This window comes from Bufo bufo, chromosome 1 (assembly GCF_905171765.1).
Source record: "Bufo bufo chromosome 1, aBufBuf1.1, whole genome shotgun sequence".
Taxonomy (NCBI): Eukaryota; Metazoa; Chordata; class Amphibia; order Anura; family Bufonidae; genus Bufo; species Bufo bufo.
The window spans coordinates 757,826,726-757,849,939 of NC_053389.1; the positions used below are offsets into that span (position 1 = coordinate 757,826,726).

The 23,214-nt window shown below is 46.4% G+C and overlaps 1 protein-coding gene across 2 annotated transcripts; it reads left to right on the forward strand.

Annotated features, from left to right (window-relative positions):
- The first annotated feature begins 2,091 nt into the window (after positions 1 to 2,091).
- On the forward strand, positions 2,092 to 23,119 carry ELMOD3 (ELMO domain containing 3). 2 transcript variants are annotated; one of them, XM_040414569.1, is made up of 13 exons: positions 2,092 to 2,239; positions 4,149 to 4,295; positions 4,830 to 4,907; positions 8,130 to 8,202; positions 9,247 to 9,306; positions 12,316 to 12,336; positions 13,200 to 13,291; positions 14,037 to 14,160; positions 17,072 to 17,194; positions 17,683 to 17,813; positions 17,898 to 17,974; positions 18,802 to 18,929; positions 22,146 to 23,119. In XM_040414569.1, exons 2-13 carry the CDS (start codon positions 4,284 to 4,286, stop codon positions 22,364 to 22,366), a joined length of 1,140 nt encoding a protein of 379 aa, XP_040270503.1. In that variant the 5' UTR covers positions 2,092 to 2,239; positions 4,149 to 4,283; the 3' UTR covers positions 22,367 to 23,119. The 2 variants fall into 2 exon arrangements, with proteins under 2 accessions (XP_040270503.1, XP_040270504.1); XM_040414570.1 differs by having other exon boundaries at positions 22,092 to 22,216.
- The last annotated feature ends 95 nt before the right edge of the window (positions 23,120 to 23,214 follow it).

Consider the following 23,214-nt stretch of genomic DNA (forward strand, 5'->3'; position numbering starts at 1 on the left):
GGGTCCGCATCCGACCCGCAAAAAATGCGGACAAAAACAACAGCTGTGTGCATGAGCCCTGACACTGACAATGCTCCGTGTTAATCCTCATTCACATATCCGTGTTCCACGTACATGTTCTCCATGGACAGCATACACAACCAGTTTAATATGTGTATTCACACATCAGTTTTTTTTTTTTATATATACCAGGGTCCGTGTTTTTAGCACGGATGCATGCTCTATTTTGTCCATGTTCACGGATCCATCACGCCCATTACAGTCTATGGGTCCATGAAAACCACGGATGCCATCCGTGTTTCGCAGATCATTAGGAAGATATGCTTTGAAAATAATTCTTCAGCTGTGCAGTGTCAGTGACACACGGACAGCAAACACAGATCCTTTACGGACATCTTCACGGAGGCATCACTGACCACCTTTTCACGGATTTGAGCACGGACATGTGAATGAGGCTTAATACAAAAGCTTCCAGCTCTATCAGGTCTATTTTAAAGGGGTTGTCCAGGGTTTTTTAAGTGCTGGCCTATCCTCAGCAGCTGATCGGTGGGAGTCTGACATCCCACTCCCCCGTTGATCCAGGTGGTCTGTGTAGCTCCGTCGACAGAAGTCAGTGCCAGAGCTACACAGCATCAGCTCACTGCCACAGCGCTGCTCCCTCTGAAGTCAATGGGAGCAGCTCTCACCTTTAGGCCTCCTGCACACGGCCGTTTTTTTTCCCGTTTACTGGCCGTTTTTTGCGTTCCGTATACGGAACCATTAATTTCAATGGTTCCGCAAAAAAAACAGAATGTACTCCGTATGCATTCCGTTTCGTTTTAACATAGAACATATCCTATTATTGCCCGCAAATCACGTTCCGTGGCTCCATTCAAGTCAATGGGTCCACAAAAAAAACGGAACGCATACGGAAATGCATCCGTATGTCTTCCGTTTCCGTTCCGTTTTTTGCTGAACCATCTATTGAAAATGTTATGCCCAGCCCAATTTTATCTATGTAATTACTGTATATGCCATACGGAAAAACGGAACGGAAACACCACGGAAACAAAAAAAATGGAACAACGGATCAATGAAAAACGGACCGCAAAACACTGAAAAAGCCATACGGTCGTGTGCAATAGGCCTTAAAGAGGTATTCCGGTTGTAATAAGTGATCACCTATATAGGGAATAACTATCAGATTGGTGGGCGGTATCTCAGGCGCTCCCATAGAAATTAATGGAGCGGCGGCGGCATGCATTTCCAACCAGCCGCTCTGTTCATTTCAGGTGTGCTCCACGCGTTCTCGTGATCAGTGGTGGTCCCAGCAGTAGGACCCGGTAGGATGGGGCCCAGGAAACGGCACGTTACCCCCCTAAATCCAAACAACTGGTCTATGTTTAATCAGACTAGGGCAGGGCATCGAGTGAACAGTTATATAATACAGCTACATATAAGCTCTTATTATGAGGGTGAAATGGATAAAATAATGTGGTCATGAAGGGGTTATAAATACTCAAACATCATGTGGGGGAGGAGATGTCACATGCAGGATGCGGTTTCTATAGGGACCAGCTCTATTGGGAGTATAGTGTGCCAATTACTGGTATTATCAGCTAAGAACTGAAAATATGGTGTTTATATGTGGAAAATCCTGGCAAGAAGTCTATGACTGCCACACAAGGTGTGTGTATATATATATATATATATATATATATATATGTATATATATATATATATATACACACACACATATACAGATATTAAAACTAGAAAACCAGTAGAAGCCTTTGACTAATATTATTGTGCCTCTGTCTCTGCCACCATCCTGATTACTGCCCACAATCCTGCTTATAGGTCTTATTTTACATCAATGTCTTCCACTCGGAAGACATATTACCATAGACCACCCTGGTTTGGTTGAACCTACCATAGGATTAGTCTACAACAAAATGGGCGCCGCCTTAGACCTCAGCCGCTAAGACTGAAGACGGGTAACGGTTGCAGTTCCAGGACTGGGAGTCGAAGGCTTCTGGGTAATGTAGTCTGCGGTTGAATCTTTAGCGTAGAGGAATGGACTTGTTAAACTACACTTCCCAGGATGCAGTGCGCCGCTTGGTTGCCAGGACTCGGGAAAGTTGATGATGGCCGCAGAGATTGGAGGGAGCTATGAGAGATAAGGGCTGGTGTGTGTGACGGGGGAGCGGCGGCGGCGTTGTCTCTAGTGCGTAGCCGGTGGACGTGCTCTGTATTGGGGGTAATGCACTGATTGTCTCTCGTGTCTGCTGAAAGGGGGTGCGCCGAGCAGGGGTCTGGCACTGTCTGCAGCTATCTTGCTAACTGCAGGGGAACAGCATTTTGACTAAAACCTGCAAAGTATATATGAACAATAGAGCCTTCTCTAGGCTGGAAATATCTATCTATCTATATATCTATCTAATCCATCCATCTATCTTTCCATCCATCCTGATCTTTCTTTCCCCTGGCCTCATCTGGCAAAGAAAGATCCGGAGGCTTCACCGGCGGCAGGTGTTTGGGTTCCCTGAGAAGGGGTTGCCAGAGGTAAAGTAAAACTTGTTACATGGCAGGGAAGGGGTTAAATTAATCAACCAAGTCCTACTTCCTGACCCCGCCCCCTCCGCTCCAGCACCAGTTGGGGTATATTTCCATGGCTGCAGCAGTCATACACTGCACATGATTGCCCGAAGTGGCAGCCTTGGGCCGTATACTGCTGAGAACAGTGATTGGCTGCAGCAGGCACCTGCAATATGTGGGCCCATCGCCACTGCAGCCATGTAAATAAATCCCGGTCAGGAAGACAGCGGCGCTGGAGCGGAGAGGGTTTAAATTGGAGAAGTATGACTATTTTAAACCCTTTCCTAACATTATTTTTTTTTTTTTAGCTTGGACAACCCCTTTTAAGGATGCGAGCTGCATGCAGTTTAGAATTTGAGACGCTGAATAGACCCTAAAAAAATAAAGCCTAACGTTTCGCAAATGCTAATTTTCAATTGATTCATATCCTGGAACGTTTGTGATCTGTGGGCAAAATCCAACATTTTGGGATTTTTATCACGAGATACGATAATGGCCCAGTCATAGTAATGTGCTTAAAGGGAATCTGTCACCTGCTTTTACCATTTTAAGCTGGCACCATCGCTATGTGGACTAAAGTACCTTATTTCCAGCAGTCTTCTTTTTACTTGATTTCGTTTTGTAGTTTTGATATAAAAGCGCTTTTTCTGTTATGCTAATTAGGGTCCAAGGAGCCCAGAGGGGCGTTTTTTTTCCCCTCTCCGGTGCCCAGTGACGCCCCCCTGCAGTGCCCAGCCCGCCTTAATTTGAATTCCAAGGACGCCTCCTGATCATCAAATAACCTCCCACAGCTCGGCAAACGGTTCTGCCCCCTCCCCACGTCATAGTCTACCTTATAGAAATGCCCCGTCCTTCTTCCTGTCTGCGGCCAGAAAACTCGCGCAGGCGCAGTACTGCCAGCGGCCTGCGCGATCATCAACCTCCTGAGGGCAACAGCCTCAAAAGTCTCACTGGGCATGCGCCGAGCCCAGTGATGTGACCTGAGCGCTGTTGCCCTCAGGACGTTGATGATCGCGCTGGCAGTACTGCGCCTGCGCGAGTTTTCTAGCCGCAGACAGGAAGGAGGACGGCGCATTTCTATAAGGTAGACTATGACGTGGGGAGGGGGCGGAACAGTTTGCCGAGCTGTGGGAGGTTATTTGAGGATCAGGAGGCGTCCTTGGAATTCAAATTAAGGCGGGCTGGGCACTGCAGGGGTGGGGGGCGTCACTGGGCACAGGAGAGGGGAAAAAAACGCCCCTCTGGACTCCTTGGACCCTAATTAGCATAACAGAAAACTACAAAACGAAATCAAGTAAAAAGAAGACTGCTGGAAATAAGGTACTTTAGTCCACATAGCGATGGTGCCAGCTTAAAAATGGTAAAAGCAGGTGACAGATTCCCTTTAAAGGGGTTTTCCGTTCCTTTTATTTTGATGGCCTATCCTCGGGCACATCTGATCAGTGGAGGGCCGCAAAACCCCTCACCCCCCACCGAGCACGCCGCTTCATCTATTGACCGCTATTTTAACGACCTTAAAACCTCTCAGAATTGTGCAGAGTGATATCCGTTCTCACATCTTCCCCCACTAGGCGACCTCCACCGACTGCCCGGTGTAGCCCGTGATGGAGACGTTGGCGGTAGAATGGAGTGTGAACATTGCACAACTGTAGCAAGGACAGCCCGCTATTTGCACTGACGACTTTGGTGGCACACCAGGATGAAGCATGGATAGTGAGGTACAGTGATACCCCTGTGCTGTCTGGTCCTGAACGGACGGATGGGGGGGGGGGGGGGGGGGTGTGCAAGAACTGCACAACCTCTAACCTCTCATCTTGGACATTGGGGGTATAACGCTAGGATATGCCCCCAGTGCCTGCGGCGCTCTCGTCTATTTTTGGAAGTCCCATTGAAATGAAAGGGAAGCGCGGCCACCGCTCGGAGGAAATAGCTGAACACTGCCACTCTCATAGAAATGAATGGAGAGCGGCAGCGCATTGCGAGGTTCACCCTCTGTCACTTTGCAGGCTCCGTTTTTAAGGATAGGTGCGGGTCCCAGAGATATGCCCCCAATGTCCAAGGTGGGACAACCCCTTTAAGTCGCCGTATAGTAACACCACAGCCCATCTTCCAGCCACAACTGGTTGGATGGTCTGCCCTCTGGCCTTTTTTTCTGCTCAGTACCCTAATTTCAAAGTGGAAACCTTACTTGGCGCCGGTGGTCTCTACATCGTGATGTCTTACGTTCTGCTAAATTATCTCTCTCCTTCCAGGTAATAAATGGTTGGGCTGTGTGCCCTGATGTTCACCAAACTCGCGACAACTTCCTGCCAGCCATTAAATCCATGCCAGTAAGTGCGACAACCAAGACTGCATTTGTTTGGAGGTTGGGTGTCAGTAGGAACCTGCCGTAGTGCCAGCTCTCTGTAGTATATTCCCTGACAGAGGCCTGCGGGTGTGTGCAGTGCCTCTTTGTATGTGACTCACAACTTTATCCTACTCCTTATGGGACCACCGACTGCCCTAAATGTGGAAACCGCATTCAGGGAAATTTCCGCCAAGGTACCAACAGATTGTAACACAAAGCACCTACCACAGTGCGACCAATAGCAGTGACGACCACAGTGCCGCTAGTGTTAATCAAAGAACATCTTGAGGGATGGAGGTGCCCGGGATAGGAATGCCGTTATTACAGCAGGCATTAGGAGATTGACGTCAGTCAGAATCACCAGCGCAGTGCTGCCACTCCCCGAGTTCCTGCATGCTGCCATGCTATAGCAATATTGCCCTTTAATGGGGCTATCCAGGAATTGATAAAGATGACCTATCCTCATTGGTGGGGGTGCTGGGACTCAGATCAGCTGTTTCAGGGAGCTCAGCCGCCTCCCAGCAGCTCTCCATGCACAGCGCTGTGTATAGTATAGTGGCAGTGCTTGGTATTGCAGACTTGAATGGGACTGAGCTGCAACTAGGCCATGTGACCAATGTACGGTGATGTCACATGGCCTAGAAAGAGGCTGTGGCCCTCAAGGAACACTGGCCTCTTCTAATAGCTGATCGGCGGGGGTCCCAGGGTTCGGACCTCTGCCAATCTGACATTGATGACCTATCCTGAGAATAGGTCATCAATATAAATTCCCGGATAACCCCTTTTAGTGTTTCATATTGCGCCTAATTGTGCAGCACTGTATGGACCCATATCAGACTTGGGTGCTGGCTCCAGACATGGGTGTTGAGATGTTACATCCACTATAGTTGTGACTTTAGGTGACAATAGGAGTTGTCACTAAACTTATACCATATTGCAGGAATTTGGATTGCTGAAGTCCCAATTCTATCTATACCTGCAACTCAGACATGCACTACGAGCTCAAGAACAGGTAGAGGCGGTGGGTCCTGCACAGAAAAACTCAGTAATAGATCTGGTTAAAACAAGTGGGGGCACATCAGGGGTGATATCACTAAATTACGCTTGCCTTATGGAAGCACAGTTTAAAAAACAAGATTTCCCACTATATGAGAAATGGAGGAAGGATGTTCTGGATCTTACAGAGGAGCAGTGGGACACTGTCTTAGAGGATTTTACTAAGGTAGCGGTAAGTGAGTCCACAGAGTGGCTCAACTCCTGTTACTACATCGAGTGTATAAGACACCGGTTCTACTGAAGAAGATGGGGTACAGAATAGACGACTGTTGCCCAAGATGCGACGGGGCAAACGCTGATCTTATACACCTAATGTGGAATTGCCCTAGGTTGAGGAGATATTGGAGGGGAATAGAGGAAATAATAAAGAATGTATTTGAAGTCAGACTGGATATGACAGTTCGGTCCTGTATTATGGGATATGTGGAGTTGTCAGAAGGGATGGCGGAGAAAAAACTAGCTATCATGCGAGTGATGTATCAGGCGAGGAAGGTGATAGCATTTCACTGGTTGGATAGACAACCGCCATCGGTGAAAGAACTGGAAAGTAAGGTACATGTACTGATACTCCTTGAGCAATTTGTTTACCATAAAAGAAATAGTTTAAAAAAATTTGAAAAAATCTGGTCACCCTGCATTCAACACTACAATATCCAAGTGTGAGAAAGGGTATGAGTGTATGAGTAGGTCTGGAAGTGGAGGGTTAAATGGTGAAAGCGAATTGAGTTTGGGAAAGTATGGGTAAAATCCTATTCTAGGAGGTGTCTAAAAGGTATACATACAAGGTATCGCATGTGGGTAAAGGTATACACATGGATGAATAAATAATTACCCAGGTGCTTTTTTATATATATGCAACGTCACATTACCTTATCGAGCATTGTGTAATGGTTTAGTCTACAAAAGGAAATGAGCTTTTCAATATATTGGAACTTTGGTATACTGCTCTTGCCTTGAAGGGGAAAGTTGGGGGGGGTGGGAAGGGAGGGGGGATTTGGGTGTGTTTGCATTCATTGTATTGAAAATCGCTAATAAAAATTATCTGATTTAAAAAAACTTATACCATATTAGAGTGAATGTTTGAAGGGCTTCTAGTCTACATATGTCATTTCCATGCCCAGAACTGTTCCCATTAAGGCCTTTAGCTCAGATATGTCCTGTCTATGTCCAGAGCAGCTCCCTTTAGGGCTTCTAGTCTAGATATGTACTGTCCATGCCCAGAACAGGTCCCATTAGGGCTTCTAGTCTAGATATGTACTGTCCATGCCCAGAACAGGTCCCATTAGGGCTTCTAGTCTAGATATGTACTGTCCATGCCCAGAACAGGTCCCATTAGGGCTTCTAGTCTAGATATGTACTGTCTATGCCCAGAACAGGTCCCATTAGGGCTTCTAGTCTAGATATGTACTGTCCATGCCCAGAACAGGTCCCATTAGGGCTTCTAGTCTAGATATGTACTGTCCATGCCCAGAACAGGTCCCATTAGGGCTTCTAGTCTAGATATGTACTGTCCATGCCCAGAACAGGTCCCATTAGGGCTTCTAGTCTAGATATGTACTGTCCATGCCCAGAACAGGTCCCATTAGGGCTTCTAGTCTAGATATGTACTGTCTATGCCCAGAACAGGTCCCATTAGGGCTTCTGGGCATGGACAGTACATATCTAGACTAGAACAGGTCCCATTAGGGCTTCTAGTCTAGATATGTACTGTCTATGCCCAGAACAGGTCCCATTAGGGCTTCTAGTCCAGATATGTACTGTCCATGCCCAGAACAGGTCCCATTAGGGCTTCTAGTCTAGATATGTACTGTCTATGCCCAGAACAGGTCCCATTAGGGCTTCTAGTCTAGATATGTACTGTCCATGCCCAGAACAGGTCCCATTAGGGCTTCTAGTCTAGATATGTACTGTCCATGCCCAGAACAGGTCCCATTAGGGCTTCTAGTCTAGATATGTACTGTCCATGCCCAGAACAGGTCCCATTAGGGTTTTGCTAATCTGGATAGAGGTCTCAGGTCAGGATTTGAACCATGTAAAGGCCATTACATTGCATGGAGGCCCTGGTCCCCTAACCCATGTTTCTGCTCTTTATAATAAATATGGTTATCTATCAATATCTGAACTCTAATTCACAGTTTCCATCTTTTAGATTTCTGCTGTGAAACAGAACAGTGTTTTACAAAGTCTGGTGAGCAAGAGTGAGGAACCTGAGAAGGAACCTGGTACGTTGCCACCCTCCCTGTCCTCCCATCATTCCAGTGTTGGTTTTTTCTTAATGGGCTGGAAGTATAATCCCATAAACTTACATACGCTGCTGTTACAATACACTAAGCTTCTCACTAATTTCCTTTATAAAGCAGCAAGGTTGAATCTCCCTTCACTCTACATTAAAGGAAACCTGTCACCAGGATTTTGTGTATAGAGCTGAGGACATGGGTTGCTAGATGGCCGCTAGCACATCCGCAATACCCAGCCCCTATAGCTCTGTGTGCTTTTATTGTGTAAAAAAACGGATTTGATCCATATGCAAATTAACATAAAAGAGTCATATCTTACTTGTGTGACCAAAGAGTCATATTTTCAAGCTCTGACTCACATATGCAAATTAACCTGAGATGAGTCAGAGCTTGAAAATATGACTCTTTGGTCACACAAGTAAGATATGACTCTTTTATGTTAATTTGCATATGGATCAAATCCGTTTTTTTTACACAATAAAAGCACACAGAGCTATGGGGACTGGGTATTGCGGATGTGCTAGTGGCCATCTAGCAACCCATGTCCTCAGCTCTATACACAAAATCCTGGTGACAGGTTTCCTTAAGGCTGAGTTCACACCTGAGCGTTTTACAGCGCATTCCTACGCGCTGTAAAACGCTCAACAAGGAGAAACCAATGCTTTCCTATGGGAATGGTTCTCACCTGGGCGTTTTACAGCGCGTACGATCGCGCTGTAAAACGCCCAACGCTCACACAAGTACAGGAGCGTTTTTTTGGGCGCTTGTCGCGCGTTCCCGTACATAGACTTTCGGGAACGCGCGACACTGTGTGTACACTTGTCTCTGTATGCGCGCTTGTAAACGCCCGTACAATCGCGCATACAGAGCGCTCCTTTCAGAACGCTCAGGTGTGAACTGAGCCTTAATGTAGAGTGAAGCGAGATTCAACCCATTTTTGCTGTTGATCTGTGATCCTACACGTACTCCTAGATCCTCCTCCATTATAGTCTCACGCTATCACTTTTAATGCATTTATTCTGTTTGCAGAAAGTGAAGACTTGCTCAGAGCAGAGCAGGAATGGGATGCCTTGGAAAATATACAGACAGGTCAGTGTGCCATCATGGGGTTAGCATTTGTTACCGAATGTGATCCAGATTGAATGTGAGGGAGAGCTACAGAGATCTGCTAATGAAGGACTGTGTCTTTGCAGGAGTAGACCTGTACTGACCATAATGTCCCAGATACCAATTCTCAGTACATGTAAAGGCCTGGGACTGGGTAGGATGGAAGTGGTTTGTGTGTTACTAAAAATGACCCTCTAGCCCAGTGATGGTGAACCGTTTAGAGGCCGAGATCCCAAAACCCACTTATTTATCACAAAGTGCCAACACAGCAATGTAACCTGAGCACTACAGTCTTGTATAGCATATCTTCCATGTACTTTATCATTTACTGCGCTGCCTGTGCTGTTCATAGTGCGCCCTGCGCTGATGAATGGCTGGGACAGTCTAAGGCATATTGGTATACCATAGACTTTTCCAGGGTGCGGATGCCCACAGAGAGGTATCTGAGTGCCATCTCTGGCACCCGTGCCATAGGTTCGCCACCACTGGTGTAGCCCAATAATGAACCTCTGAAAACCAGACAGTATTGTGCTAAATACTGTGCCCACACAAAATCTGAAAGGAAGCCTGTGCACACACAATTTTTTTTTTTTTTACAATTTATAAATGATCATGTAATGTACCAGGGCCTATAACCCCTTAGTGACCACGCACATATTTTTTTTTTTAAATCGTGTTCCAAGAGCTATAACTTTTTTTTTAGTTTTTTCATCAATGTACTTATATGAGGTCTTATTTTTTGCAGGAGAAGTTCTAGTTTTTAATGCACCATTTTGGGTACATGTAATGATTGATTAAAGCCAGCTGTTTAGCTAAAACCCCCCCTATGTAAAAAGGCGTATTGGTGGTCACTAAGGGGTTAATTCATTCTGGTCCCACATGCAAATTAGCCCTATAACTATAGGTCCTTAACAGCATAGGAAACTCCAAAATGCCTGCATGCTAATGGACTATACAGGAGAATTTGCCAGATTGCGCCCCCCCCCCCCTTCTGTGACATCACTTCCTACTCTTCAGCTATTGGCTGAAGTTGCACCTCGCAGACTTCCTGCTCAGCCCGCCCCCTGCAGGCACTCTGCGTATAATGCGGGTAATACAGAGGGCGCTCGGCTTCATTTTAGCCGATTGCTCTACTGCGTGGGGGGCATGCGAGCATTTTGTTATTCCCTGTGATGTTGTGGACCTGAAGTGTATTGTTCACCTTGAGCAAAGTGTGAAAGGACAGAACTATGTTCAGACAGTCAGGATCTGAACCAGGCAAGCTTGCTGTGGATTTTCAGGATAAGGGCTCATTCAGACGGCCAAATGCTCTCTGCAAAAATGCGGATGCGTTTTTTTGCTGATTAGATGCTGTCCCATATCACTTCTATGGGGCCCTTTTCTTCCATTACACGGCTCAGCAAAAAAAATAAAAAATTAAACCTGTCCTATACTTATCAGTGAAAATCAGGACATGGCCCTATTGAAGACTATGGATCAGCAAAAAAACGGATCCGCATTTTGCAGACAGTATACGACCGTCTGAATGAGCCCTAATTTGCAGTATAAATCCACAGCTAAAACTCATATTTGTGTGTGGATGCAGATGTGTATTACTTAAAAATCCAGTAGAAAAAAAGGTAATCCAGCTCAATACGCAGACGGTGCAACGGTACTTTATTTCAGCGGTTAAAAATCAAATGTCATGAGTAAAGGGCAGACATCACAACAGCCCGAAACCAGTAGACGAGGATTTTGTTTAACTGGATGTTTGATTTTTAACCGCTGAAATAAAGTACCGTTGCACCGTCAGCGTATTGAGCTGGATTTCCACTTACCCGCATCCAAGTGCGGTTGTTCCGTGCTCATAGCAGATGCAGAGCAGGTGAGAGCCGTTTCATCTTTTTTTGCTGTGTTTGGATTTACTTAAAAATCGGCGCAAAATCTGTGTCACCGTGCACAAAGCATTTCACTGCTGCAGCGGGACCCGGTGGCCTTGGCGGCTTAGGCACCTAAAGCTTACACCCCTGTTTTCAAAATGGACAGCAGTATTTGGACTAGTGGCCAGGATTTTTTTTTACTATTGATGGCTTATCTTCAGGATAGGCCATCAATATCTGATCTGCAGAAGTCCGACACCCACTCGGCTGGTTTCCGACACCCTCTGGGCTGCAGTTGCTCCTGGAGCCTTGTAGTTCTGGTGGCGTGCAACTGCGGGACAGCTGATTGGTGAGGATTGTCGGATGTGAGGTTGTCGGACCTCCGCAAGTCAGATATTGTTGGCCTATCTTTAGGATACCCCATCAATAATAAAATCCTGGACAACCCCTTTTAAAGGGGCTATCCCATGACTAATGTAAAGAATGATAATCAGACATCATATAGTACATGACAATCTCTTTCTAACAAAGCTAGAACCAGCCCTGTACCTCACATGGATCCAGAGATCTCCTACATTGCTCTGCTAGATTTATATCAAGCTAAGCGCTCAAGGGGCGTGTCCATGCTCTCCCTATCACAGCTCAGGAGGCGTGTCCATGCTCTCCCTATCACAGCTCAGGAGGCGTGTCCATGCTCTCCCTATCACAGCTCAGGAGGCGTGTCCATGCTCTCCCTATCACAGCTCAGGAGGCGTGTCCATGCTCTCCCTATCACAGCTCAGGAGGCGTGTCCATGCTCTCCCTATCACAATTCAGGAAATAGTTGAAGGATGAAACTGAGCATGTGCGGCCATCTCAGTGAGCAGGTCAAAGAAATAAGAAAAAAAAAACAGCAGGTGGCGCTTCACAGATAGATAGATTTTATTGAATAGCTCAGTGGCTAGGCAAAATTTTTTATTACATGCAATTACAAAAGTATTCAGATCCAGGTGCTGGTTTCAAAACTGTACAATATTTTTCGTGGGAAAACCCCCTTCAAGTGCACTATTCACTTGCATTTTGGCATATGTCGTATTTCCTACCCTCCTTTTTTTTGTGTAAAGTCTAATTGTATCTCTGGTTTCTCTCTTAGAGTTGTACTGCAAAAAATCAGGTATGTATGACCTTGCCGTAGACATGTTACTGGGTTGGAGGGTGGGGATCCACCTCATTTCATTGTTACACACCGACCATGTCATGTCTGTTGAGTTGGGGAAACAAGTACCCAAATATGCATGTTAAGGGGGGAGTCTGAGGGGATAGCTGGTGTCCAGATATGTATGAAGCAAAATGTAGACTATTCCACTGAACTGAACAGGGTTCTGTGGGGGCGAGACACATGGTATATGTGGAACTGAATTGTGAATGTCAGTACAGATTTAGCGGAGACGTGGGGCTGCAGGTATGAGTTAAATGTGTTTGTATAGGAGACATTAAAGGGGTCTCCTGGATTTATCACCATGACGTTTTATCGCAGTATATTAAAACCTGACAAGGGTCCAGTCACAATGCATGACAAAAGTGTTTTTTATTCACTGAGAGCAAACGGAGATCTTGAAAATGGTTAAAGATTAAAAAACAAAATTGATTTGCGGCTGTTTTTTTCCTATTGCGCACACCATATTTATGCTGAAATGTGCAACTTTTCTCGACACTTGCAATTTTGAAAAGTGGTCCGGGTTTAGTAAGAGTGTTCGTGGCCTCAGTCTTTCTATTAGCCTGAAAATGGCACAAATAGAGATGCAAATTCACAGTTCATAGCAAGAGTAGATGTCATTCTCTAAGAGAGACAGAAATGCACCAAATTTATTAAAGGGATGGTTCAGGGTAAGAAAAGCATGGCTGGTTTCTTACTAAAAGAGCGCCACTGCTGTCCATAGGGTGCTTGTGGTATTGCAGCTGAGCTCCTGAGTCTCCGTATTTTCTGCTCCATTGGTGGTCCTTGAGACATTAACCTCTTCCTGTGTCTGTATACAGGGCTTCTCGGGGTCCTTCCTGGACAGACGCCTTTGATATCCGTCAATGAAGCACTGCAATACTTCCAGACAGCCGACCTGTCAGAATACATGGTATGGAGCTGGCTAAGGTGTGCAGATCACACAACATAAAAATGTTAGAGCTTGTCCCATCACAGGGGGTAAGTGTCTGATCGGTGGGTGCTGGGCCCCCCCACCTATCGCATGATCGGGAGCCCATGTTCCTCCATTTGAATGGGGTTGCAGTCACGTATCTGCACTGCCGTTTCATTCTGTGGGACTGCTGGAGATAGCAAAGCGCTTGGACTCCGCTGTCTTCGGCAGTCCCTTAGAGGTGACATGCACGAACACCGCTCCATTCAAACAGGACAACACAGGGCCTCCGTTATCGGAATTGGTGGGGGCCCAGCTGCTGGACCCCCGCCAGTCAGACGCTTATCCTTTATCATGTGGATTGGCAATGGGACAACCCCTTTAAAGGGGAAATCCGCCTCCATTTATCCTCTGATTCTTCCTTCCCCTTGGCGTAAGGGTCCATTCACACATCCGTAGAATGTGTCCGCACCCGTTCCGCAGTTATCCGGAACGGGTGCTGAAACATTCATTCTCTATGGGGCAGGAATGGATGCGGACAGCACACAGTGTGCTGTCCGCATTTCCGGAGCCGGCCTCGAACTTCCGGTCCGCGGCTCCGGAAACAAATAGAACATGTCCTATTCTTGTCCGCAATTGTGGACAAGAATAGGCAGTTCTATGGGGGTGCCGGCCGGGTGTATTGCGGATCCGCAATACACTACGGACGTGTGAATGGAACCTAAGTCATGCTTTCTATTTGTAGAAGAAGATCCAGCCCACTGTACCGCGCTCGGGGCTGTCGGCAGTCAGTCATCTGTTGTTTGGACCCCCTCGGCTCCATAGAGATCTGCATGCAGAGAGGGACTTGGTGCTGACCATAGCTCAGTGTAAGTATATAGTATTTAATGGCGGTTTATGGCAGCACATTATAGACTGGGGTCACTGGTGCTTGGCTGGGGATGAATGACAATGTGGAAATTATTAGTAGTTCTCTCCTGTTAGTATGGGGCATCTGATTCTGACAGTGGTCAAAGCAGCAGGAGTTGGGTGGGATTATTGGAGTCCGCTTACGCAGGGTGCAAATCTCCTTAAAGGGACCATATGTGTATGTAGACTTATTGAAATTGCTCCATGGGAAAATAATATGTAAAGAGGTATCTCCCAGGGAAAGTAATGGCTCTTTCTATTTTTGGGAGTCAGTTGACAGTTATCTATTAAAGGGGTTGTCCGGGATTGGGGACATGGTTGCAATAGTACTATAGTGACATACATATTACATACATGCATGTCCTACCCTTGACAGATATTTGTGAAGCCCAGTTTTCATATATGAAATTATTAGCCGGAAGTGTTTGTTTTCTTAGACCCGGTGACGTACCGGGTCCCTTGCAGGCGATCGCAGCCTCTTCTTCCGGCTGCTCAGGGAGCCGGTGACGTCACCGGCAGCCTAAGTAATTATGCAGAGTTGAAGAAGGGGCAGTAACAAGGCTGGCCGACATAGGCTGCCGGTGACGTCACCGGACTGGAGGGGCGTGGCTTAGTGCTATGTCGGCCAGCCTTGTTACCGCCCCTTCTTCAACTCTGCACAATTACTTAGGCTGCCGGTGACGTCACCGGACTGGAGGGGCGTGGCTTAGCGCTAAGTAATTATGCAGAGTTGAAGAAGGGGCGGTAACAAGGCTGGCTGACATAGCGCTAAGCCACGCCCCTCCAGTCCGGGGACGTCACCGGTCATGCAGCTTTCTATAAGGGGGCGGATAGATGGAGGAGTGGACGATATGAGGGGGGCGGGTGCAGGGACGAGATGTTAGACTGTAGAAAGTGGGAGATGCCGTGCTGTTCTGGGACCCACAGTGCAGTGCGGCAGGAAGTGATCGCACAGATAAACAACTATGTCAACAATCTGTTGGGGACCATAGGAGCCATGCAGCAGTGTAAAAACGACCTAAATACATCTGGGGAACCTTGACTCGGCTAGTAATAGTGAGTAAACTGTTTTTAAAAAATAATTTTGATCTCGGACAACCCCTTTAACTGGTGTCAATTTAAAGTGTCGCCTAATATTAGGACACATATAAGTACAGGTGCACTATATTCGGATACTTAATGCGAAGTCGCTTCGTTCAAAACTTCGGAATAATACTGTACGGAGATCCATCTTTGTACAGTATTAAAATGTACAGGCTCTGATGAGCCAAAGTAAGTTATTTGCGAAGTCGTGCGAGACTTCGTTGGATAACTTTTGGTAGTTGATTTTTAAAGTGGAAAACCACTTTAAAACTTGAAACCGAACTCTGCTTCAGTTCCGACTAGTACCTCAGAACCAAAGCCGAGTTGGGTTTCAAGTTTTAAAGTGGTTTTCCGCTACCGAAGTTATTCAACGAAGTCACACGAGTAACTTACTTCGGCTCATCGGAGCCCATACATTCTAATACAGATCTCCGGACTGTGTTTTTCCAAAGTTTTGAACAAAGCTACTTTGGATTAAGCATCCGTAGCGATCTTCGCTCAACTCTACTGATGACCTCCCCGCCAACCCCAACCTTCTCAGTGCAGAGTGATTGCCGCCCTACTCTCTACTCTAGTACAGCGGCTGCCGTCATCATGGTGGGGGCACCACTAGGCTCATTAAATACTGCGGACTTAGAACTGCTAAAGGTGGCCATACACTGTAGATGGTCGTCGGCCCAAAGGCCCATTTACACTGGCTGATTCGGCAGGCCATTATCGTGAAGTCACTTTTCTCGATGCATTCATTGATACCAGACAGAACATACTTGTTTAGGGTAGATATACACAGCAGTGTAATTTATGTCAAATTTTCCGCACAAATTTGCATCCTGATTTCACTGCCTCATTCAAAATCTGCATGTGTAACTTGAAATCTGCTCTGAAAATCCGCACCAGCAACTGACATGATGTGGGTTTCAGATCAATTTCTGAGCGGAATTGTGCATGAGATTTTGAAAATCTCCTTTGCTGGCACTGTGTTACGAAGCAGATTTTCCAGATGAATATCCACGCATAATAAGCGTTGTGTGCATATAACACCATACACAGCACAATCCTATATAACAGCGCCTTCACCAGAAGAACGAACTTTGCTCGTTCTTCGGCAGCACCTTTACGTGGGCCAATACTTGGCTTTACTGCTTGTTTGACTCGCAGCTCTCCCTCCCAGTCCCCCTATACACACCTTAGGCTGAGCTCACATCAGCCTCCCGTTATAGGTGCAGAAGAACAGAAAGGACGGGTGCGGAACATAACGGAGCCTTCGGGCCCCATAGACTATAATGGGGTCCGTTAGGTTTCCGCTTTGAAGCGGAGACAAAAGTTCTGCTCGCAGAACTTTTGTCTCCACTTCAAAATTTTTCCTCTGAGCGGAAATCGAATGGACCCCATTATAGTTTATTGGGTCCTTAGGTTCCATTCTGCTCAGTTATGAGCCGAATCCGTCCTTTCCGTTCTCCTGTTCCTATAACGGAGCAGAAGAACGCTGATGTGAACTCAGCCTTACCAATCCGCTCTGGAATTGCCCCCATGTATAACTAGTTTATGCCTCCAGGAAAATGTATGGCTGGCTCCCACTCCCCCTGTTTACAGCTGATCATCAAGCCTTTCAAATGTCAGACACATAGTGAACGGAGTAACAAGTGTACAGTATAGAAGAATTCCTAAATATTACTGTCAGATTACTGATTTGCTCGGTGAACAGAAATTCTCTCTCGGTGGAAGATCTATTGAATGACTATCGCTTGCGCTGTGGTGCTATATACAGTATCCTGTTTATGTACATAGGTCCTCTCGATAATAGTCAGCAAGTTCATGTTCGAGTGCTACAGACCATATACAAAAAGCTGACTGGTGCCAGGTTCGACTGCCCACTGTATGGATCACACTGGGAGCAACTGGGATTCCAAGGTGAGTTGGTGGTTTGACTGGTTCCGGGATAAATGCTAAGTGAGCCTCTGGTGGTAATGTTTCGGTGACCCCAAGAGGGGAGGCTGCCATTGAACATCATGGAGCAGGGATGGCCAACCTCAGGCTCTCCAGCTGTTGTAAAACTACAACTCTCACCATGCCGTGCTGTAGGCTGATAGTTGTCGTCAGTCTAGGCATGCTGGGAATTGTAGTTTTGCAACAGCTGGAGAGCTTCAGGTTGCCTATCCCTGTCATAGAGGAAGGCTTGATGATGCCATGGCTGAATTCATTGGCTGCGTTCTTAAAAAATGGCACGGTGGAAATAGTAGTGATGGTTCAGGAAACAAACTACCAGCTGAATAGAAAGGCAGTGGAGACGTCCGAGTCTCATATCTCCCTCCATCCACATCATCAGACATTTCATCGTCAGACTGATTTAATCTACTCTGCCAGTCTATTTATGACATGCCCATTCTCTTGCCCTGCAGGTCTGGATCCTGGCACCGACCTGAGAGCTGCCGGCGTTCTTGGTCTCATGCACCTGTTGCACATGGTGATGGATCCCAAAATACTGCCTTTGGCTCATGGCATTTTCCGCCTGTCGCAGCACCACACACAGGTCTCTAGTACTTACAGTGTATGTGTAGCATCAGTTGGACTATAACCCTCATTTGTGAATCTAATGCTGTACGTTCTCTTCCAGAATTTCCCATTCTGTCTCATGTCCCTAAATGTCACAAGAATCTGTATCCAGGTTCTGAGAGAGGAGAGAGTGAGCAGGTAAGTGACACCGTGTAGATTGCACATGGCAGAGCTGAGGTTTTTTTTTTTGCTGTTGCTCATGGGGATCGCTGTGTTATCTGTGGTTGCGTGTATCCACATTGTATTAACTTAAGGCCTCTTGCACACGACCGTATGGCTTTTTCAGTATTTTGCGGTTTGCAAAAAACACGGATGACATCTGTGCGCTTTACGTTTTTTGCGGAACGGAACAGCTGGCCCCTCATAGAACAGTACTATCCTTGTCCGTTATGCGGACAATAATAGGACATGTTCTATCTTTGAACGGAAAACGGAAGACAAACGGAGTACCTTCCGTTTTTTTGCGGATCCATTGAAATGAACTGTTCTGTATACGGAACGCAAAAAACGTAACGTAAACAGGGGAGAAAAAAAATTGTTTGTGTGCAAGAGGCCTAACTCAAAGGAGTTTGATTGAATTTCAGCTCTGCTACATCTTTTTTTATGGCTTGCTATACTTTGATCGTTTTCTCGGGGGTAAGAGGTTCATAGAATGTCGGTGGTGAGAATGTCGGTGGTGAGAATGTCGGTGGTGCTTATTGAATGGTGATGTCTTGACAGTCACTCTGAGAATGTGTAGACCCCTGAGAATGCAGTAGACCCCTTCTCAGGAACTGACGCAACCCCAGTTCATCTGCCATTAAAAGGGATGGTACCACAGACCTTCACCTGCTTCTGATCTCATGGGTGCACTACCAACATCCACAGGATCATTATGGGGTGACAACTGACACCCGTCCATGACGTACATTAGAAGGACCTTGCTGCCGATATCCACGTAGTTATTAGCCTTTTACATTCTATAGGGAATGTAACCGCAGACGGCAGGTGTTTGCTGTGCTCAACGACCTCTACGTGGCCATTTACTACCACCTCTACCACGTGTGGAAGACACAGAACAGAACCATCAGCGATTCTGGCTTCATCCTGAAAGGTGGGTCTGGACGTCACCTGCTTCATTTATGTATCGCCCTCTGTATATTCATGTCTTTCTGATTATCTTGGGTTTTCTGTAGACTTGACACATGAGGTTCAGGTGCATCTCCAGCCACACGAATCCATCTTTCTCATTGTAAATGTAGACGTCTTAGAGGGCAGATGCTATAATTGCTTCCAGTTGCAGATTTCTAATAATGAACAGCCCCGATTGTCCTGGGAACCTTGATGCACCACACGTTCCCTCCGCCGCCATGCTGCTTTAATTATAATGCCGCGAACAGTCGGAGAGACCTTTGAAGGGAACCTGTCACCACCTTTATGCTGCTTTAGGTCTACATAAAGTAGGGTTTTTTGTACCTTTTTAAAAGGGCTGGAATCTCGCCATGGGGAAACATTCCTGAGCCGCGTCAATAGCTCCGCTTGCCTGCTGATACTTGACACAACGACAATGTCCCACAACAAGAAGGATGCAACTGCAGCGGGACGATGTTATGCAACATTGTTTTGTAATAATAGTCAATGGTGTCGCACTTTAACCTACAGGGACGCAATAATCGCACTAAAATCCAACTGTCACAGCGTAACACCATTGACTGTCATTAAAAAAATGTTGCGCAACAAACGTTGTCGTGTAGTCAGGCCCTAAGGCCTCTTTCACACGGGCGTTGCGGAAAAATGTCCGGGTGCGTTGCGGGAACACCCGCGATTTTTCCGCGTGAGTGCAAAACCTTGTAATGCGTTTTGCACTCGCGTGAGAAAAATCGCGCGTGTTTGGTACCCAAACCCGAACTTCTTCACAGAAGTTCGGGCTTGGGATCGGTGTTCTGTAAATAGTATTATTTTCCCTTATTACATGGTTATAAGGGAAAATAATAGCATTCTGAATACAGAATGCTAAGTAAAACAGGGCTGGAGGGGGTTAAAAAAAATAAAAAATCATTTAACTCGCCTTAATCCACTTGCTCGCGATGCCGGGCATCTCCGTCTGACTCTTTTACTGTCTAGGACCTGTGGAGAGCATTAACTATAGTTTAAGGACCTGGGATGACGTCACTCTGGTCATCACATGGTACGTCACATGATCTTTTACCATGGTCCATGGTAAAAGATCATGTGACGTACCATGTGATGACCGGAGTGACGTCATCCCAGGTCCTTAAACTATAGTTAATGCTCTCCACAGGTCCTAGACAGTAAAAGAGTCAGACGGAGATGCCGGCTACGCGAGCAAGTGGATAAAGGTGAGTTAAATGACTTTTTATTTTTTTTTAACCCCTCCAGCCCTGTTTTACTTAGCATTCTGTATTCAGAATGCTATTATTTTCCCTTATAACCATGTTATAAGGGAAAATAATAAGGTTCGGGTCTCCATCCCGATCGTCTTCTAGCAACCGTGCGTGAAAATCGCACCGCATCCGCACTTGCTTGCGGGTGCTTGCGATTTTCACGCAACCCCATTCATTTCTATGGGGCCTGCGTTACGTGAAAAACGCACAAAGAGGAGCATGCTGCGATTTTCACGCAACGCAAAAGTGATGCGTGAAAATCACCGCTCGTGTGCACAGCCCCATAGAAATGAATGGGTCAGTATTCAGTGCGGGTGCAATGCGTTCACCTCCCGCATCGCATCCGCGCGGAATACTCGCTCGTGTGAAAGGGGCCTAATAGGGAGAGCAGTGTCGGTCATTGGCAGGTGTCCGGAGCTATGGACACAGCTCATGGTTATCAGGGCTACTCCCTCATAGTAAGATTCCGGCGCTGTCGCTCTTAAAAGGGGCATTTCTTAAAACCGGATGTAGGTAGATATAAGAGGAAGCCATGGAATGAAACTGCCAATCAGGACCCCAAGCTCCCCTCAGAGAGGGCAGCATAAAGGTGTTGACAGACTCCATTAAAAAAAATAATGATTTCAATGGGAAGGAGCATCTGTTTGGCGTTTCCCAGCACATATACCAACCCAGGCCAGGATCCGCAGAGTGCATGCATCCTCGCGTAACCTTCCTTTAGAAAACAGTTGTCACATGAAACCCCTATAGGGACACAATAGTGCGTGGCTCCTGGCTACCTCTATTGCCACTCAAAAAGGTCCTGGGTGCCTGATAACTTTTTCTACAGACTACTGTTAATGATTTAGCTCAGTAAATTGTATATATAGTAAGTTACATTTAAAGGGTTTGTCTGGGCTACGGGTATTGATGACGAGGTCATTCATTTCAGATTGTGGGGAATGTGACGCCCCTACCGATCAGCTGTTTTGTGCTATACGGTACAAAGCTGGCGGCAGAGAGCTCCGTACACCGTCTAGTGGCTGCACCAGGGTACTGCAGCTCTTCTCTTATTCAAGTGAACTGGAGCAGAGCTTTGGAAACTACACAGTGGATGGAGCCTTCTGCTTCCCCTCTGTACACTGCTAGTACCTAGTGCTGCAGCAGCCCAAAACGGTTGATCGATGGGGGTGGTGGTGTCTGACCCCACCGATCTGATATTAATGACCTATTCAGAGGTGCGGTCATCAATATCTGTAGCCTGGAAAACCCCTTTAAAGGGGTTGTCTCACTCCAGCAAATGGCATTTATTATGTAGAGAAAGTTAATAAAAGGCACTAATGTATTGTGATTCTCCATATTGTCTCCTTTGATGCCTGGATTCATTTTTCCATCACATTATACACTACTTGTTTCCATGGTTATGACCACCCAGCAGTCCATCAGTGGTGGTCATTCTTGCACGCCACAGGGAAAAGCATTGGCCTCTCTGGTACCTGGGACCATGGCACTGCACATAAGCTAGTGCTTTTTCCTATAGTGTGCAAGTGTGATCGATTGCAGTGTGGTCGTAACCATGGGAATGAGCAGTGTATAATGTGATAGAAAAATGAATCCAGACAGCAAAGGAGGCAATATGGACAATCACAATACATTAGTAAGTGCCTTTTATTAACTTTCTCTACATGATAAATGCCATTTGCCAAAGTGAGACGACCCCTTTCAGCTCCGAATTTTCCATTAGGAGCTCATTATGACAGCATTATAATAAAACTCGCAGTTGTAAACACTTCTCCGCGCCGTTCCCCCATATTTTTGGGGTGTACAGTATCGTGTGATGTCTAGTTGACATGGCCCGGACATCCAGAGCCTAACACCATGTTCTGTTACAGCAGTGGATGGGAAGTCTGCAGTTGACTGTTGCTGATTCTTCTTTCCTAATGTAGAGGTCGAAGCTCTTGCCAAGAAAAAGCCCAAAGACCTTTTCCGCCAGTTAGATGCCCATCTGAAAGAACGGCCTCTACCCAAGGATCTGCCCCTTGAGATCTGGATGCACCACCCTGCAGAGCAACGGATTGAAAATCACGAGGGGAGCCATGCACAGGCGGGTGCGATCTGTTTCACAGGGGTGTGTGAGCAGCAAGTGCAAGAGGATAGGCTTATCTGAGACCGGGGGCATGCTGTGGGCACAGTGGTAATACTTGATGCCATCGATAACCAGCAATTTTCTCATTCTCCATGTCTGCATTGGGGAATGTGGACTGCTGTAATGAACGACGTTTGGTTGCCGCTTCTCTAGGGCGTCGTGTATAGATGAGGGGCACACCCGTGTGGTCCTAGGAATGTAAAACGCTCAGGGCTATTCCTCCAGGCTGGTCAGAATGCAGAATTCCTGTGTGGCACATACACCTCCGTCAGGGCGATGGCATAAGGACAGGATAAAGTTCTATTTCTGTCATGTAGATCAGCTCTGGTCTTTCTATAGTTGTGATTCTAGGACCGGTTCTAGAGTTTTCCACCGTTCTCTTCGTGATGATCTGATGTCCGGGAATATTCCAGGGAACTTCCATATGCATCTCGCTGGCCGCCTGCAGCAAGTAGATCAATTCTCCTTGAGAAGTCCCAAAGGACCAGTCTCTGAGATGCTTCCTTTTCTGTAAGGCCTCTTCACATTTCTGAGTCCGTGTCACGTCTGTGAGAAAAAAATGCGTACGTGTTTCATTCGTAACGGGTCCGTTTTTGCCATCAGCGTGTCATCCGTAATTCACGGACGTTTTTCAGCCAAAAAAAATAATTTCCAAAGAATCTCCTATTAGTCTTCAGTGAAAAACAGACGCGGCACGGACAGCATCCGTGATTTTCACAGACCCATAGATTTCAATGCTGCTTGGTCCGCATCATGGATCAAAGTAGTGCATGTCTCTGATTTTAAAAAAAATATTAAATACTGAAATGAAAACAGACCCATTTAAATCATTGGGTACGTGTGCTGTCCGCATTTTCTGTGAAAAACGG

Bases quoted from the DNA above. Each gene is read 5' to 3' on its own strand.
- ELMOD3 (XM_040414569.1), top strand. The intron at 17,814-17,897 runs GTCTCTAGTACT...GTTCTCTTCCAG, and splicing joins TGTCGCAGCACCACACACAG to AATTTCCCATTCTGTCTCAT. The intron at 17,975-18,801 runs GTAAGTGACACC...TACATTCTATAG, and splicing joins AGAGAGGAGAGAGTGAGCAG to GGAATGTAACCGCAGACGGC.